The 18,187-nt window shown below is 52.3% G+C and overlaps 1 protein-coding gene across 3 annotated transcripts in view; it reads left to right on the top strand.

Moving 5' to 3' along the window:
* IKBKE (inhibitor of nuclear factor kappa B kinase subunit epsilon) overlaps positions 1–15,748 on the top strand; it is a 26,456-nt gene extending 10,708 nt beyond the window's left edge. For all 3 annotated transcript variants that reach the window (XM_017880911.1, XM_017880913.1, XM_017880912.1), the window contains 10 exons: positions 286–372; positions 4,460–4,535; positions 4,650–4,762; positions 6,919–6,995; positions 9,693–9,732; positions 10,502–10,603; positions 11,865–11,961; positions 12,108–12,220; positions 12,757–12,828; positions 14,984–15,748. In XM_017880911.1, the coding sequence (XP_017736400.1) occupies positions 286–372; positions 4,460–4,535; positions 4,650–4,762; positions 6,919–6,995; positions 9,693–9,732; positions 10,502–10,603; positions 11,865–11,961; positions 12,108–12,220; positions 12,757–12,828; positions 14,984–15,017 (811 nt within the window). In that variant the 3' untranslated portion in view covers positions 15,018–15,748. The remainder of the gene's footprint in view (positions 1–285; positions 373–4,459; positions 4,536–4,649; positions 4,763–6,918; positions 6,996–9,692; positions 9,733–10,501; positions 10,604–11,864; positions 11,962–12,107; positions 12,221–12,756; positions 12,829–14,983) is intronic.
* The last annotated feature ends 2,439 nt before the right edge of the window (positions 15,749–18,187 follow it).

Genomic DNA, 18,187 nt, shown 5'->3' with positions numbered 1-18,187 from the left:
GGGCAGGAGGGGGGGTGGGCAGGAGAGGGAGGCGGGCAGAGAGGGGAAGACCAGCAGGAGCGGGAGGCAGAGAGGAGGAGGGGCGGGCAGGAAGGGGAGGTGGGCAGGAGAGGGGGTGCAGAGGAGAGGGAGGCGGGCAGAGACGGAGAGGCAGGCAGGAGGGGGAGGCGGGCAGGAGGGGAGGTCGGCAGGAGGCGGAGGCCAGCACCCTGGGATGCTGTCTGCATGCACAGTGCCCTGAGTCCCCCCATCAAGGCAGCTCTGACTCAGTCTCCCCTTGGACAGGGAGGTGCTCCAGGCCACATGCAGACGGACTCTGGAGGTGGTGAGGACATCCCTCCTCTACCTCAGCAGCAGCCTGGGGACCGAGAGGTGGGTGTTTGCCCTAGGCCGCTGGGACCTCTCAGCCCTGCTCTGTCTGCTCCTCACCCTTAATACCTCCAACAATGCACCTCTCCTCCCCAACCCGGGGCTCCTGCCTTCCCTGCCCTCCTAGAATAGAGGCACCCGCACCCTATCCCTTATCCCCACCTCACCAAATAACTGCAATGGCTCCCTCCAAACCTAGTCCCTCACCTGCAGGGGAAGGGGCCCATGGGGGCACAGACTCTCCAGGTACCAAGGTGGCCTCCTTATCCCAGGAAGGGGCTTGTGTCCTGCCAAGTCCTTCTCTGAATGATTTAGAATGCTCACCCTATGCCAAGTGCCAGCAGAACTCTAGGGGGAGGACTCACACCCACACACAGAACAAGATCCCGGTGGTCTTGTTCTCCACGCCTCATCTCCTGCTTTCTCTGACTCTTCAGCTTATCCTTGCCTTCATTGGGTTCCCTGCCCCAATCCTTGGAACCTTACTCCCTCCACTCCCTTGTCTCAGGCTTATTAGTGGGGATGAGTTGGAAGTAGAGAGAGACTGGGGAGGAGGAAGTCAGGTGGAAGGGTCTGGAGATGGGGAATATGGGAATACTTCGTTGATCAGAGCATGATTGAGAAGTGAGCACAGCACCCCAAATCCTGGAAGGCACGAGGCCATGGTACGGATGAGGGCGGGAGCTCTGCAGCCTAGGGATGCCACTGGTGGCGGGAGTCTTTGGGGACAGAGGACCAGAGACTGCGCACATGCCTGAAGGCCCTCCTCCTCTCACCACCCCCCAGCCCTTGTCTCCAGGGAGCTCCAGGGAGTTTCCCAGCTGTGGGCTGACTCATGCAGCCCCACATGCCTCCTGCTTGGCAGCAGCAACACAGATGATGGGGCAGCTGGGAGGTGGAGGAGCAGGGAGGAGGAAGAGGAGCATCTCCAGATAACAGGGATGGAGTCTCCATCCAGACTGAGCCCCTCTCAAACGGTGACAGAGAGTGGGGTTCAGTCAGCAGAACTGCGAGTGAATCTCCTTTGAGCAGAGCTCTGTCCAGGACACAGAGGGGGCTGCGGGTAGGTGTGGCCTCCTGTCATTCAGAGAGGCCCATGCTTCCTGCGGAGCAGCTAGCCCTTCCTGGACATGTGAGGGCTGATGGGATTGTTGGGTAAGAGGAGACTTGAGATGGGTAGAGGCAACCATGGAGGCCTTCCTGAAAGATGAGGCTTTTAAGGCCAGAAGGAAGGAGAATACCTCAGGCAGGAAGGTCTGTGCAGAGACAGAGAAGAAAAGGGCCCTGTTCAAGGGGAGCGAGGGGGTGCTGGGGAGGTTTACTGAAGCCACAGTCATGATGGCAGGTAGCTCAGAGCTAAGCCAGAGGCGGACAGAGGTGGGGTGAGGAGGGGAGGAAAGAATGCATAGAGGCCCTGGAGGGGTCCAGCTAGAGGGAGGTTGGACCCCAGTAAAACAACCAGTAGGGAGCCATTGTAGATTCTTGACCTGGGAAGATGTGTTTGGGAAAGCTTTTTGGGTGTCTGTCTGCCCACTTGCCCTGGATGGACAGGGGCTGGGGGCGAGTGGCACACTGGCCTAGGTCTGGCGTCCTGGCATCCTGGCATCCAGTGGCTGCTGTTCCCCTGTTATGGCTCTGCAGCCTCCTCCAAGGCGGCCTCCGTGGTATGTCTAGAGAGCTCGGGTCAGGCAAGTGCCTGCTTTGAAGCCTATTTCAGCCTCCCATCAAGGAGGAAGATGGGGAGCAAAAACATTTGTGAGCAGGGAGCCAGAGGGCCAGGTGCAGCCTCTTCTCTTAGTCTGGGTGTAACTCCAGCCCATTGTCACCTTACCCTACCTGGGCCTCTGTGTCCTCATTTTCAAAATGGGAGGGTTGGATGATCTCTGCGGCCTCCCAGCTCCCACATGTTGCAAGCCCGTTCTTGCCTGAACATCCCCAGACCTGTAGATTCTCCTAAGGTCTGAAAACACCAGCTCCACCCACAGTGGAACCAGGTATTTTCATGAGCTGAATGTGACACTGGAGGAACCCAGCACCTCATGCCAAGTGGCCCACCTTTGCCCAGCCTGGTGACTTGCCCCTCCCTGAGTGTGCTCCTCCTGCCTCAGGTTCCCCAGGACAGCTCCTCTGGCAGAGCAACCTTGCCTTTGTCCTAAAGCTTTCTGGCCCTCCTGAGCAGCTGCTGTCATCCGGAGGCACTGCTCAGGCAGCCAGGATGGGCTTTGGGAATCCTAGGGCTTCCCCCAGCCCCACCAGCAGGCAAGACTTTCCAGGCAAGACTTCATCTCTGAGGTCCCTTTGGATCCCTATGAACACCTTATTAGGTCGCAGGAAGGAAATTTGTCTCCTCGTTTTATAGACAAAGGGCCTGAGGCCTGTAGAGCTAAAGGACTAACCCAAGGTCATGCAGATAGCAAATGTGACTGCCAGGACTAGGACTCGAACCCATGTCTCCTGACTCCCTGTGGAGATGGATTGGGTCCAGCCTCACCCTCTTCTGCCATCAAATATCCCGAATCTTCATCCATTTGTGCACTCAGTAATGCCTTCAACATCCATGCACTGACAGACTACTGTGTGCTGAACACATTGCTAGGCACTGGAGTTGTACGAGGAGCAAAGCAACGGCACCCCTATCTTCAAGGAGCCTGCAGTTCATTCCTGATTCTCTCTTTGCTCAGCTCCCCTTTCCTCCGCTACTTCTCCATTCCCAAGCCAAAGTACACAGGATACTTTTTTAAAATCATGATTATTACTAAAATGTATACACTAATGGTAGAAAGTTAGAAAACAGAAATAAGCAAAAATAAGAAAATTAAAATCCCGTATCCCACTATCTAGAGATAGGTTATCACACCTTAGAAGGACATGTCCTTCTAGATATTATTCTACTACGCGTAAATATTAACCAACATGAAATGATGGTGTATTTGCCGTTTTATAACCTGTTTTTGAGATCACATGCACGGTCCCACCTTCTGGACTCATTAGAGTTTCCCCTTGAAGTTGTTTGTCTTGTCCTTCTTTCTCGGCATTTCCTGTAAACTGGGAAGTTTTAAAAAAATTTTTAGTATTTTATTTATTTTCATTTCTTTTTTTTTCAAGGTAGGGTCTCACTATGTTGGCCAGGCTGGTCTTGAACTCCTGGCCTTAAGCGATCCTCCCACCTTGGCCTCCCAAAGTGCTGGGATTACTGGTGTGAGCCACCATGCCTGGCTTTTATTTTGTTTTTTATTTTGTTTTATTTTTTTTTTTATTTTATTTTGTAGAGACAGGGTCTCACTATGTTGCCCAGGCTGATCTCAAACTCCTGGCCTCAAGCAATCCTCCCACTTCTGTCTCCCAAAGTGCTGGGATTACAGGCATGAACCACTGTGCCAGGCCTAAACTGGGAGTGCATAAGGCTAGATGGATTCCAGTTGAACATTTTTTGCTAGAATATATTATTGATGATGCCGGGCATTATATGTCGATATACCATTGGCTGGTGACAGCCTGATTCCTCTACTGTAATGTTACATTTTCCCTGTAGAAGAAAGAAGCAGAGTGGTGTGACCTTGTCACCGTGCAAATGCTCACCCCTTTATCATCCATCATCGCTTGTAACGCTATGCCTCAGGTAACAATTTCACTGGGCAGCAAGATGATAATGTTCAAACTTCTGATACATCATTGCCTAGTAGTCTACAAAATATAGCTTTTCCCTCATCAGAAAGCTGTTGGTTATCAAGAAATACAGTTTCTACTGGACAGGAACTTAATTCTTTCCCTTTAGTTACAAAGTTTCCTGGTAAGGAGATCATTAATAGCAGCCTTGCATCACGGGCCCATGGATTTTCATAGACTCAAGGTGTTACAGTCTGTCTCAACCTTTATTCTTTGCAATACTCAACAATGTCACAACTTGGGTGAGTAGGACCCTCTTCAGGATGGTGCCTCTGTACCAAACACAAAACTCTCCAGAGACCCGGAGAGCCACCAAGGCTTTCCCACAGATGCTATGCCCAGCATGTGCCCACAGAGCTCTCTGCCTCCCACCTTGGCTGTTCCCAAGCCCCCAAATGTCGCCTTTCTCCTTGCCTCCCTCAAGGTCCAGCAGCGTGGCTGGAACACCTGAGATCCAGGAACTGAAGGTGGCTGCAGAATTGAGGTCCAGGCTGCGGACTGTGAGTGAGGGCAAGGGCTTAGCAGGATCAGAGGTGGGGGCCCATGGTCCAGCCAGCCTGCCCACCAGTGCCCAGGTTGAAGACCCCACGGGGGTCTGCCTTCTTGCCCCACAGCTAGCTGAGGTCCTCTCCAGATGCTCCCAAAATATCACGGAGACCCAGGAGAGCCTGAGCAGCCTAAGCCAGGAGCTGGTGAAGAGCCGGGATCAGGTACATGAGGACAGAAGGTCTGTGGGATTTTCCTTCTTTGTGGGGTGGGAGTGGGGGAGTGGGCAGCGCCAAAGGTCCAGTAGCCTTTAGCCTTTACAGATGTCAGCTTGCATTCCCCTTTCTCTTGGCAAGAGTGCTAGGGCCTGGGGGAGTGGAGGAGATCCAGCAATGAACAAGAACCCCCTGCCCTGCACTGCCCCAGACACCAGCCGGGAGGAGAAAATGATCTGGGGTCCTGCTCCCATCTGGGAGTTTGAGGAACGCCTTGGGAATCTTAGCAGATGCAATAATTCTGAATAAAAGAAGACTTTAGTTCCCTTTCTCGTGTCAGGCCCTTGGACAGATCCTCTCACGTACAGCATCTCGTTGAATCCTGAAAACAATAATGATGCTACGATAATGCCCTTTTTGTAGAAGCTCGGTCAGTGAGGTTAACTTATCCCGAGTCACAGCCAGTAAATGACAAATGACAGAGGTGGCTTCAGGTCAGGTCTGTCCACCTCCAAAGCCTATGTTCTTGGCTTATGCTAGGCAGGGGTTTACAAGCTTTAAAGCACGACTCTCCCTTCTAACAGACATAGAAATGCCCCCTTCCCCCAGCCCCAGCTGACTGTGTGGAGCCGCTGCCTACCTTGCCGCCTCTGACCAGGGGGTGGGTGGTGCCCAGTGCGGACCTCCTCCCCATTCTCTTTGGTGCCTGCTGTAATCTGGGCCTATCCCCATCCATCATCCCATGCCCTCAATTATAAATTCAAACAGCTCTGAACACCACAGGAGGTTTTCTTAACTGTTTTGGCCGTAAAACCTGACCTAAACTGAATGAGGCTCTTTACAGACTTTATCCCACTTGGGGTGAATATTCTTGTGGTTCTTTGGAGATGTGAATGTGTCTAATTAGGAGTTGATGCCCTGCTCAGGCCATTCTACAATACACTGTGTGGGCACCAAATTGCCTTTCCAATATCAGAAGACGATTCTGAATTCAGAGCCCATTTGGTCCCGAGCCTTTTGGATGAAGGCTGCAGATCTGAGGCCTGTCCTTTTAGATGAAGGCTGAGGATCGAGGCCCTGTCTTTTAGATGAAGGCTGAGGATCGAGGCTCCATCCTTTTGCATGAAGGCTGTGGATCTGAGGCCTGTCATTTTGGATGAAGGCTGCAGTTCTGAGGCCCCGTCCTTTTGGATGAAGGCTGTGGATCCCAGGCTCTGTCTTTTGGATGAAGGCTGAGGATCAAGGCCCTGTCCTTTTGGATGAAGGCTGAGGATCGAGGCCCTGTCCTTTTGGATGAAGGCTGTGGATCTGAGGTCTGTCCCAGCTACTTCGTCTTCCACCCGCATGTTCCTGGCGGGGCAGGCTCCTTTGGCTGGCAGAGCCCTGGAACAAGCCCGTGCTCTGTTCAGAGTCTGGCTCCAGAAATAGCAGAGATGGGGTCACTTGGAGGTGCTGCGGGGAGGGAGTGGAGCTACATAGGCCTGAGGGTGAGGAAGAACTTTCCCCACACCCTCCCAACTTCTCAAAGTGTTTGTATCCAGCCTGAAAAGGGGAAGGAAGAAATAATAATGACCTTCAACCCCAGACCAAGAAGGTCCTCAGGAGATCATCTCCCCAGTTCCTCCACCTCCAGGCAGGACCAAGGCCTGTTGATTCTTTCTTGTTTTCAACAAGGATTATTGATTCATTATTTATGTTAAGTTTCTGCTGTGTGCCACGCATTGGGTAAACCAAGAAGCTATACTTTTCTGCCTTTTTCAGTTGACCAGAGAGAGATTTTAGCTCCCCTCCGTCCCCAGCTGTCACTGCCAGACACGCTCTTAGGTTTCAGGGGCCTAGGCTTCTTCCCAGGGCCTAGTCTCACAACTTCTCATGTAGGAAAGGCCACGTTCCTGTTGCCTGTCCTGCTTGGCTTCCTGTCTCTCTTGTCTCCTACTTAACTCATGCTGTGAGTGCATGTGTGTGAGAGAGAGGAGGAATAAGCCATGAGAATGAGAGATGGCTGGCTGACTGTATGGGGTCTCAAATAAGCCTAGAGACAGTCACCTCTACTCCCAAATTGATCCCCCAAAACTGTGGCAGTGAGGCTCCTCCCCTATTCCACTGCCACCCTTCGCCTCCTTCCTCTTTGCTCTGTGCCGTTAGATTCTTCCAACACCTGGTCCCTGTCATCTGCCCACAGCATCCAGCAGATTCAGTGCTGTTTGGACAAGATGAACTTCATCTACAAACAGTTCAAGAAGTCTAGGATGAGGCCAGGTGAGCCCGGGGAGGGCAGATGCCCCTTCTCTCTCCTCTGTCTCCCTTCTTTCTTCCTTTTCTCTGGTGAGTCATTGCTACCAGTGGCCACTAACCTCCAGCTAAGTGGCCACTAACCTCCAGCTGGTGGTCTTGGAGGCCCACTAAGTGGATGGTTCTGTGCAGCTGCTCTAGGGCAGGGCCCCTGTCTGCAAGCTGCCTGCAGGCCAGTGGCGGACGTGAAACCTTTACATGCCTGCCTGTTGCCACATGAGAGACTTGGATCACATGGTTGGGAGATCCAGTGGGGGATCCACCAGGCTCCTAGAGCCTGGGTGCTCTAGGAGAGGTAGTCCTGGAAAGAGATCCCTCACCTTGGCAGAGCATTTTAAAGTATAAAATGTCACTATCCATTGTGTCCTTGGGGCACTGAGGTAGTCAGGTTTTCCAGAAAAGGGGGGATCAGGAGAAGTCCCATTTTGAGTCACTGGGTCAGGCATTTTGGCTGCATGATCCATTAATCCTCACAAGGACGTTGTGGCAGGCGCGGCCCATTCACAGGCTCGGGGGTGGGAAGCTGCGTGTCCAAAGTGACTGCCGTTGTGGGGTAGTGCAAGGGGGGATCCAGGGAGGGCTGGTGAGGGGGTTGGAGGGAGCCTGCGGAGGCTCCAGTTGACACTTCTGGTTGGGGAACTAACACACCAGGAACCAAACCTCCCCCTCCCCTCCCAGGCCCCAAGCATTTCCTCATCTGTAGACTGAAGGTCTTGGGCTTGATTGCCAAATTATCTTCTATCCTGGGGATTATCTAAAAACCACTGTCCAGTAGAAATATAATGCCAGACACATATGTAATTCTAAGTTTTCTAGTAGCCAATTTTTAAAAAGTAGAAACAAGTGAAATTAATTTTAATGTGTTATTCAACCCAATATATCCAGTGTCATTTTAGCATGCAATCAATATAAACAAAATCACTAAAGAAATACCTTATATTCTTTTTGTGCCATCACATAAATACATAACTTATGTCCTTAGCAATTGTGTTTTATTGATTACATGCTAATATATATATTTGAGACAGGGCCGTTCTCTGTCACCCAGGCAGGAGTACAATAGCATGATCACTGCCCACTGTCGCCTCAACCTCCTGGGCTCAAGCCATCCTCCCACTTCAGCCTCCTGACTGGCTGGGACTACAGGATGCTTTTCCATCGCTTTATTGTTTTATATTTCACATATATATATATTATTCACATATATATATATATTACATTTATAACACATCTCTGTTGGGAAACTAAATTTTATATATGTGTGTGTGTGGAGCTGGGTGCGGTGGCTCATGCCTGTAATCTCAGCACTTTGGAAAGCTGAAGCAGGAGGAACACTTGGGCCCAGGAGTTCAAGACCAGCCTGGGCAACATAGTAAGACCCCATCTCTACAAAAAGTAAACAGAACTAGCTGGACATGGGCACGTGCCTGTAGTCCTAACTACTTGGGAGGCTGAGGTGGGAGGATCACCTGAGCCTGGGAGCTGGGAGTTGGAGGCTGCAATGAGCTGAGATCACACCACTGCAGCACTCCAGCCAGGGCGAGAGGGAAACCCTGTCTCAAACATCAACAACAATAACAAAACCTCTAGGCATCGTTACCTTCCCCATTTTATAGATGAGAAAACCAAGGCACAGAAAGGTTAAGCAGCCCAAGTAATCTAGGCCCAACTGCTTTTAACCATCCCATGTTACAGCCTCAAAGCAGTTTTACTTCTATTGGTCTTTAAGAGTCCTTTATTAAAATTAAAAATGAACATCTAACTGTTAAAACCCAGCGTGTTGAAAGATACCATTTTTTAAAACGCCCAGTGGTCTTCAGGGCACTCTCGCTTGAGCCTCACGGGACTCCCGTGTGGAACCTGTGATGGATGAGGAGACAGGCTCAGCGAAGTGAAATCACTCGCCTAGAGCCGCCTGCCAATAGGAGAAAGGGCTGTGTCCAGTCTCTCAGACTGCACACATACTCTCAGCTGGCCGAGTGCAGGGCCCAGGAGGGGGACTCTGCTATTGGAGGAGTGGGATGGGGAGGCCCACCAAGAGAACCTCCATCATCATTTCATCTTGTGGCTGCTGCCACCCTGGAGGCCCATTCCTGCGGAGAGCAGGAGGGGGCAGCATATCCCTAGTATATGAGCCTTAGGGCCCTTCAGGAGGCAGCCAAGGCCATGAAAGCTTCAGCCTTTGTGGCAAAAGTGGCTGGGCAGAGCGGGGAGGTAGAAGGTGGCGGCCTGGTTTCTCTAGCTCATTGCAGGCAGAGCCCGTGAACATTCAGGGATGGGACCATCCAGCTGCAGACATCAGTCACTCTGGGAGGGTGCTGGATAAGGGGCTATGGCTGACTGAGCCTCCTTCCAAGCCCATTCATCCCCCACCTCCCACCCGAAGCATCCCCCACGTCCCCACCCTGGCCCTGCACTGCGGGCTGCCTTCCCCAGGGGCCTCACACAACTTCCCCACGGCTTCTTGAGGCCCCGGCTTTGTCCTAATCAGCTACTTGGGTGCTGGCTTCACTCCTTTGCCTTCCTATTCTGCTGGGCCGTGAGTTCCCGTGAAGCAGCACGGGCTGGGCCATCTTCGTCTTTGTAACTGTCTCCCGACCCTTGCTGCTCTCTGTTTGGTTGACTGATTGAATAGGTGACATCTGTCCTGTCTGTTTTCTTCAGGGCTTGGCTACAATGAGGAACAGATTCACAAGCTGGATAAGTGAGTGGCCTGTCCGCCTGCAGGCGGGTGGGCAGGAGGGTGGGTGTCCTCGGGGCAGAGCGATCCTAACACCAGAGGAGAGGCCATGAAGGGCCCTGCCCCGGGCTGCAGCTGAGCAGTTGGGGATAACAGGTTATCTGGGGCGAGTGGAGGGAGTGTGCATAGCTTAATTGGAGAGAGGCTTCTCAGATGCAACCTTGATGTAACTGGATTTACTTCTGGGACGGACAAGACTGTTTGCAGGCTTTTTATTTTTATTTTTTTCTCTCTAGTCGTCCTCACTGAGGGACCACTTACCACTTCCTGCTTCTGCCCTCTGCCTGAACCTTCCCTGCCTCCCCCTGCTCCTCTGTCTCCCATGTTTCCTGGACACACTCATGTCCAGGAGGCCCTCCCTGATTTAATGGTTATCTGGGAACTCACTCCCCTAGTTCTACAAGCACCTCGACCCCCGCACACGGATACGCACACCTTTCCACGACTGCCTCACTTTCCCTTCCCTTTCCTGAGGACTAAGCTTGAGCACGTGTGTGTTCCCCGAGGACCCGCTGTGCGTCTCCCATGTCTCCCTGTTGATGTGGGTTTTGCTGGCCACCGCAGCCTTCACAATCCAAGTGTGTGACCATCCTTCCTCCTTTCCCAGAGACATAGCCCTGCTGTGGTCGCAGGCTTGGGCACGTACGACAAGGTGGTGACGGAGTCTGAGGGATGGTGGGCTTGTGCACAGTGGTTCGGGCGGCCCATCTGTGCCTTTGTTCCGTCATTCTAGGATGAATTTCAGCCATTTAGCCAAAAGGCTCCTGCAGGTGTTCCAGGAGGAGTGCGTGCAGAAGTATCAAGCATCCCTAGTCGCGCACGGCAAGAGGATGAGGTAACAGCTCTTCCTGAGCTCACGGAGCCCGGGGCCTGGCCTGGCCCTTCTAGACTTCAGAGGACCCAGGGCTTTGTGGAGCCCTGAGGGAGAGGGAGGAGCAAGTGAAGGGGTGTGAGCAGATGAGTGGTTTTGTGTTCCCGGGTGGACCAGGCAGTTGGCTGGGAGATTTCTATAGCTTAGCTTATTGAATCCCACAACACCTGTCCGATACGGCAGATATCATCACCCTATTTCCTAGACGAGGAAACGGAGGCTCTGAGAACAGGTCTCCTCTGCACATCACATGGCTGGTAAGTGGCAGACCCAAGACTCATATGTGGCTCTGTCTGCCTCTACCATCTGGGCTTTTGAGGGTAAAATCAAATCAAATCTGGATTCTTTCTACCGTTCCACCTGGTTGTATTGAGAAATCTCCTTTAGGAGAACACTAGATCCCCCTGGGATAAGGACAGTGGCAGTGGCCCTTAAGGAGAATCCTCTGTCACACCGTCCCCTTCAGGAGTTATGGGTTCCGCCTTCTCAGATCAGGCCCACTCTCCGTTCCCCCGCCTGTGTGAAAGTTGGCCCCTCCAGAGAAGAGAGGACAATTTCCCACATGCTGCCACGTTCTGAGGCCTGTAGGACCTCACCTTGTTATGGGGCTGAGACCTGGGCACTCACCTGTCCTCATATCAGAATACTAATGCCTGCTTCTCCTACTCCAACCCACCACACATTCTGGTGTAATTGCTCTGGAGCAGGGCTTGGATATCAGTGTAGTACAGCTTCTCCAGGTGATTCTAATGTGTGGCCAGGGCTGAGCACCAACCCCTGATTTCACGGCTCTGGGCCTTGGGGAAAATGTTCCTACTCCTTCTCTCCACTTAGAGACAGAAGAGAATTCACTCTGGAAATGAGAGTGGGCAGTTCCCCACACCGAGAGCCCTAGTGGGGGCTATCCTCTGCCTCTCTGCAGCCTGACTGGTGCCACACTCACCATAGCTGGCATGTGTCACCCAGCCACAGCCACACGCATGTTGTTGGTGTTCCCCACTGCGGCTCTGAAGGGGCCCTCCCAGCCTCAGCCAGCTGTGTGCATCTGCATTATTGCAGTGGGGCAGGCAAGCGTAGAGGGCACAGCTGGCAGGGCAGAAGCAGCGAGGGAGGCAAATACCCGGGACCCACCTGTGTCCATGTGCGGACCCGATGGCAGCTAGGCGAGCCCTGGTGAGTGGGCTGAGTCCTGCTCTAATTCTAAGTCTCTGTCTGTTCTCTTGAGGGTGGTGCACGAGACCAGGAACCACCTGCGCCTGGTCGGCTGTTCTGTGGCCGCCTGTAACACAGAAGCCCAGGGGATCCAGGAGAGTCTCAGCAAGGTGGGCATGGCAGAGGAATTCTAGGTGCTCTGGGGATGCAGGCTGGTGCTCTTGTTACCCATGTCTTCACCTCCTCAAGTACTCCCCTTACCCAGCCACACATAAGCTGGCTACTAAGTGCTGACTAAAGTATGGCTTCCCTGCAGATCCTGGAAGAGCTATCTCACCAGCTTCTTCAGGACCGAGCAAAGGGGTCTCAGGCCTCCCCACCTTCCATAGCTCCTTACCCCAGCCCTACACCAAAGGACCTGCTTCTCCAGTAAGTGCTGGGGAGAAAGGGGGTGTGTATCTGTGTGGAAGGGGGTTGTAGGGAGCGTGCTGAGGTTAGAGGTTGAGGGGTTTGGCCTCATGCCAGTCCTAAGAGGCAAGATTAAAGAGACTGGCTGGATGCAGTAGCTCATGCCTGTAATCCCAGCACTTTGGGAGGCCAAGGTGGGCGGATCAACTTGAGGCCAGAAGTTTAAGACCAACCTGGCAAACATGGTGAAACCCCATCTCTAGTAAAAATACAAAATTTAGCCGGGTGTGGTGGCATGCAGCTGTAATCTCAGCTACTCGGGAGGCTGAGGCACAAGAATTGCTTGAATCCGGGAGGCAGAGGTTGCAGTGAGCCAAGATAGTGCCACTGCACTCCAGCCTGAGCAAGGGAGCAAGACTCCGTCTCAAATAAGCAAACAAAAAAGAACAAAGAGGTTTCTTTGGGGGAGCTGCAGAGGAGGGTGGGCCTCCCAGGAAAGGGGTCTGGGCAGGGCAACTTCCAGCCTCAGCCACTTCTCCTGCCTCTGCCTTGGGCAGCATGCAAGAGCTCTGCGAGGGGATGAAGCTGCTGGCATCTGACCTCCTGGATAACAACCGCATCATTGAGCGGTAAGGAGCTTTCACCTTGTGTGGGTCAGGGCTGGGTCTTCAAGCTACCCTTGCCTGGGGCGGCGAAGAGTCCCCAAAGCCTGCCCATGCAGGTTTGATGACACGTGTCCATTTTCCAAGCAGCCCTGTTGAAGATTAGGCGTTTTCCACAAATAAGTTGACATCCTCAGGAGGTGTAGGATTCACTTATAGCCTTTAAAATGTGAGCCCCCATGCTGTCAGGGAGATGGGGGCCTGGAGGCATGGGGTTTGCGCCTGTGTCCAGCTCTGCACTCCATATGTACTCTGTGCCCAAGCTGCCCCAGACTGCCTCCTTCAATCACAGCCATCCTCAGGATAGCTGCTGTTTTCATCCCCATGTGCTACCCCAGGAAGCCACAGCACACACAGCTTGGGTACGATGTCCAAGGCCAGTGTTTCTCTGGCCTTGTGGGGCTCCTGTCCCTCTTGCCAATGCTCATGGGCCAGCCCGGGGCTGCAGGATCATCTCCTGATTCAACTCCCCTCCTCGGGGCACTGAGGGGTCGTGAGAGGTTGGTGTGGGAACGCAGCAGGGCTCCGACTCGAGATTGAGATTTTGTGTACCAGTAAAAGTTCTTTTTCTTTTTTTTTTTTTTTTTTTTGAGACGCGAGTCCTCACTTTGTCACCGCAGGCTTGGATGCAGTGGTACTGGTGGTCCGCTCACTGCAACTCCATCTCCTGGGTTCAAGCGCATTCTCCCTGCCTCAGCCTCCCAAGTAGCTGGGATCTAGGCGCCCACCACCCCCCCCCCACCCCCAGCTATTTTTGAGATACTTTTAGTAGCGATGGGGTTCACATACGTGTTGGCCAGGCTGGGTCTCCGAACTCCTGGCCGTCAGGGATCCCGCCCTGCCTCGACCCCAGCGCGTCGGACGGGCAGTACCTGGGAGGGATTACAGACATGAGCCACCGCGCCTGGCTACGTACCAGTAAAAGTTCTAAAAGAAAACTCAAGACCAACAGAGTTACCAGCTGCTCACATAACCAAGTAAGCACGTTTGAAGTGGAAAAAAAAAAAAAAAAAAAGCCCTGTCATCGAGTAACCCCACTTTATAAAACACATTTTATCACCAAAGAGAGATAACCCCAGGATAAAGGATGGTCCTAGCTTGCCCTGAAGGCCAGCAGCCCTGTTTATATACATGTACACACGTGCACGCATCTCCCACTCCTGCCTATCATCCTCGTGTCTGTCATTTTCCTGTCTGGGAACCAACGACAGGGTAGGGTCAGCAGAGATTCCTACAGGATTTCAATCCTGACCCTGCTTCTTACCAACTGCGTGATCCCGGGAGGTGTGTTCAGCTTTGTGCTTCAGTTCCCTCCCCTGTGAGACAGGAGTAATAATTTCTACCTCATGGTATTGACATAGGGTTTAAATAAAACGAGATATGCGAGGTGCTTGGGGGTAGGGGCTATGGAGGGAAGGGCTCACTAAATGTTACTTCTTCCCCAGAGGCCACTCCAGTCTGACACTAGAATTGGGGCCAGGAGGTAGGGAAACCAGAAGCAGAGCTTGTGGTTTGTCCCCAGAGTTTCAGAGGGTCCTTGGGTAAGGGAGGAATCTCCTCCCTGTCCTGTTCCAGCAAGAGAACTTGTCCTCTTAAACACCCACAAAGAGGACATTTGACAGCTTCTTGGAAGGATTTTCCAAAACAGCCCTCTTGGTCAGGAAGTTCTAATTTTAGTGACAACATAAATTGCTCTTGCTGTGATATGTGATCTATTTGCAGATAGCTCAAAACTTTATTTTAGTGAATTTTCACTTCCTTATTCAGAGCTATAGCCAAAGAGCCAAATGAACCAGTTTAAACTCCTTTCTCCTCCTCCTAAACCTTGGCTGCACATTGGAATCACCAGGGGATCTTTTAAAAGTACAGACGCCTGGGTCTTGCCCCAGAGACTCTGGGTGCAGCTTGTGGTTAGGATTTGTATAAGCTTTCCAAGTGATTCCAACATATAGTGAGAGGTGAGAGCCAGTGGGTTCTTGTCAGGGAGTGAGGCTGCTACAAGAGGAGAGCTGAGGACTTGAATGGCTCAGTGTTCTTGAAAGCTAATTGTGCTGGGCCCTGGAGTGTGGTCTGCAGGCCTCTCCAACAGGTGGGCACTGCTAGCCTGTACCTTTTCTTGTAGGCTAAATAGAGTCCCAGCAGCTCCTGATGTCTGAGCTCCATGGGGCGCATGAGGCATCCTGAAGCATTAGAATGATTCCAACACTGCTCTCCTGCACCGTGAGACCAACCCAGGGCAAGATCCCATCCCATCACATCAGCCTACCTCCCTCCTGGCTGCTGGCCGGGATGTCGCCAGCATTACCTTCCACTGCCTTTCTCCTTGGGAAGCAGCACAGCTGAGCCTGGGCACCAGGCCACCTCTGTTGGGACCCACAGGAAAGAGTGTGGCAGCCACTGCCTGGGCTGACCTTTCCATCTTCTCCAGGCTCAGGTACTGCTCCTCCGTGCCCCTGGCTGGAGGCTTCCATATGCCCTCCCACTCCCTCTGGTTTATAGGACTTCACTCCATAGCCAACAGGAGAGGAGGCCTCCTGGGGTTTCCCCAGCACACTAGGTCAAACGACCTCATCACAGTCTTCCTTCCTCTTCAAGCATTTCATGTTGAACACAGCTCTCTCTGCTCCCCGGTGATTTCTAAGGGCCACCACTCTCAGCCCCAGGCAATGTAGAGCCTCCTGTTCTTTCTATGCTTGGTCTGACTGAGCCTAAAGTTGAGAAAATGGGTGGCCAAGGCCAGTGCCAGTGTCTTGGGGCCCCTTTGCCTCTCCCTCACTCTCTGAGGCTCCGGCTGGTCCTAGGACATGCAGCCAGGCCTGTGAGTCTGGGCAGGTCCAAGGCCTGCACCTTCAAGAAGTGGAATAAATGTGGCCTTCATTTCTGTTTCTGGTGGCTCTCCCTGGGCTGTGTCTGTGAGGCAGGGAAGGCTCTCAGCTGGGTGTGCTTGGCAACCAAGTTGGGTCTGGGCGGGGATCTGTGAGAAGTGCTGGGAAATGGGGGTGGGAATCGGTCATGTCCTGATTTCTGCCTTTCCCCTAAATGGGCCCTAATTTCCAGGAAGAACCCAAGGGGTGCCTTCCCATTCCTTGCGTTCTCTTGCCCCCCATCATTTGGAAAGCTATGCGAAGGGGCTGGAACTTAGGGAGAAAGGTATTCTTTTTTTTTTTTTCTTCAAACCCACCATCTAAGTGGCTACTGTTTTTTCCCATCTCCACCACTGTTCAAAACCTAGGCTATGTCCTAAATAGTGGGTTTGAATAGTATTATGGGTTATTTTAAGCATTCCTTCATTTTGTCTAGAATCTAGTGTGGTGCCTGGGCAAGGCATTCTGATTTTTGCAAACTGCTTGCAAATTTACCTCCAGCCTTCCCATAAACCAGAGCTGGACTACCCACCTACCTGGGTGGGTGAAGGAAAGGGAAGGGGAAAACGCAGTAAGGTAGCCCCAGCAGGAGAGAGAGATGAGTGGGAAGCCCCACTGTGCTTTGAGGCATGAAGACAGCATTATGCTTGATTGGAAATGACCCCAGAGATCCTTCCTGCCCATGTTCATGGGAGCCCCACATCCTGAGGCCACTCTGCTGAGCTGGCGGGGCCAGAAGTGGGGAAGGGTGAGTCCTGGAGGCTGCTGTCCTTTGTGCCCCTTCTCTGTGGAAAGACCAGCATCCTAAAGGCCCGGGGGAAGGTGGCTGGAGGTTATTTCCTTGCATCAGGCCCAACTGGCTTTGTGTTTGCTATTTTGGCCTCAAGCCCATGGAGTCACTTAAGCCCAGGGGTTCAAGTCCTGGGGCCTCAGAGACCAGCTGCTGCCTTGATGTTTCTGGGTACTAGACCACCTCTCGTCCACTCTGCTGGCCTGAATTTCTGGCCAATACTTCCGGCCCATGAGTGACCCTTCAGGGAAGTCCCACAATGGGTTTTCCCTGGCAGCAGCAGCTGCTCTGGACCCCATGTGCTTGGTGGAGCTCAGTGAAGAGCCAGGGGATCCCTGAACGCCAAATGCAGATTTTTGGGAGATGATATGATCCGGGCTCTATGATCTCATGAGCAAAGCCCATGAGATGTGGTGGACAAACTCACTCAAAGGCTTCAGTTCAGTTTGTTTGTCTTTTTTTTTTTTGGGGCAGGGTTTTGCTCTGTTGCCCAGGTTGCAGTGGAATGGTACAATCTTGGCTCACTACAGCCTTGACTCACTGTAGTGATCAAGTGATCACCACTACTACTCACTGTAGGACCAAGCAATCCTCCTGCCTCAGCCTCCCAAGTAGCTGGGACTACAGGCGTGCACCGCCACACCCAGCTAATTTTATATTTTTTGTAGAGATGAGGTCTCACTATGTTGCACAAGCTGGTCTTGAACTCTTGAGCTCAAGCGACCCTCCTTCCTTGGCCTCCCAAAGTGTTAGGATTACAGGCGTGAGCCACCATGCCCAGCAGCTTCAGTTCGTTTCTATGCCAGGCAGAGCTGCTGACATCAGTGCCTCCCTGGATCTGAGGTTCTGCAGAGCTGCTGATTCCATCTCAGTAGAAAACGAGGAACTGGACCAAGACCCAGAACAACCCAAAAGATCCTCAGGTGTCTGAAGACCTCTTTAATGTACCTCTCCATTCTCTGCAGTGATTCCTAACATAACACTTAAAATGAAAAGAGCCCATTCAGTTCACCAGACAAGAACTAAGCCCTCACAGTGCACCAGGCCCATGGGATGCTGGAACTACAGAGGTGACTAAGCCACCTTTCTGGCTCATAGGGAGCTCATAGGGAGCTCACCTCTGTGGGGGAAGACAGTCGTGCCACAGATAGCTTCCCATCAGGAGGTGCTGCGCTAAGAATGCAAATCTCCAGTGTGGTCCTGAGTCATCATCCTCACAGGGGAGGGTGCTTAGGTCAGGCTGGGAACCCTCCTAAGTGTCAGGGAATGACTTTGAGAGCAGGTGACTCCAAAGAGGAATCTTAGCAGGTGAGCAGGTGATACCTAGCAAAGAAGGTGTGGGAGGCATTCCTGGCCGTGGGAGCAGCAGCAGCACAGGCATGGGAAGAGCTACACGTATTTTTGTATGACTGGAGAGTAGCTTAAAGTTGGAAGCTGGTATTGTGGAAAGGGAGGAGCCAGTCCCAAAGGTCCTTGTGGGCCACACTGAGGAACTTGGGCTTTACCCCAGAGACCACAGACAGGTTTTAGGTCCAGTCCAACTGGTATTTTAAAGATACTACTCTTTGGTGTGGTGAGTGGAAAGTTATGGGTGGGAATAGATTAGCTATGTGCATAAAGTGTCTAAAACACAATGTTATTAATATTATTATTATTTTATTTTATTTTTTTT

This window comes from Rhinopithecus bieti, unplaced genomic scaffold, assembly GCF_001698545.2.
Source record: "Rhinopithecus bieti isolate Rb0 unplaced genomic scaffold, ASM169854v2 scaffold_12049, whole genome shotgun sequence".
NCBI classification, from domain to species: domain Eukaryota; kingdom Metazoa; phylum Chordata; class Mammalia; order Primates; family Cercopithecidae; genus Rhinopithecus; species Rhinopithecus bieti.
The sequence above is the reverse complement of the archived record's forward strand: the minus strand, read 5'-3'. Positions and strand labels throughout refer to the sequence as shown.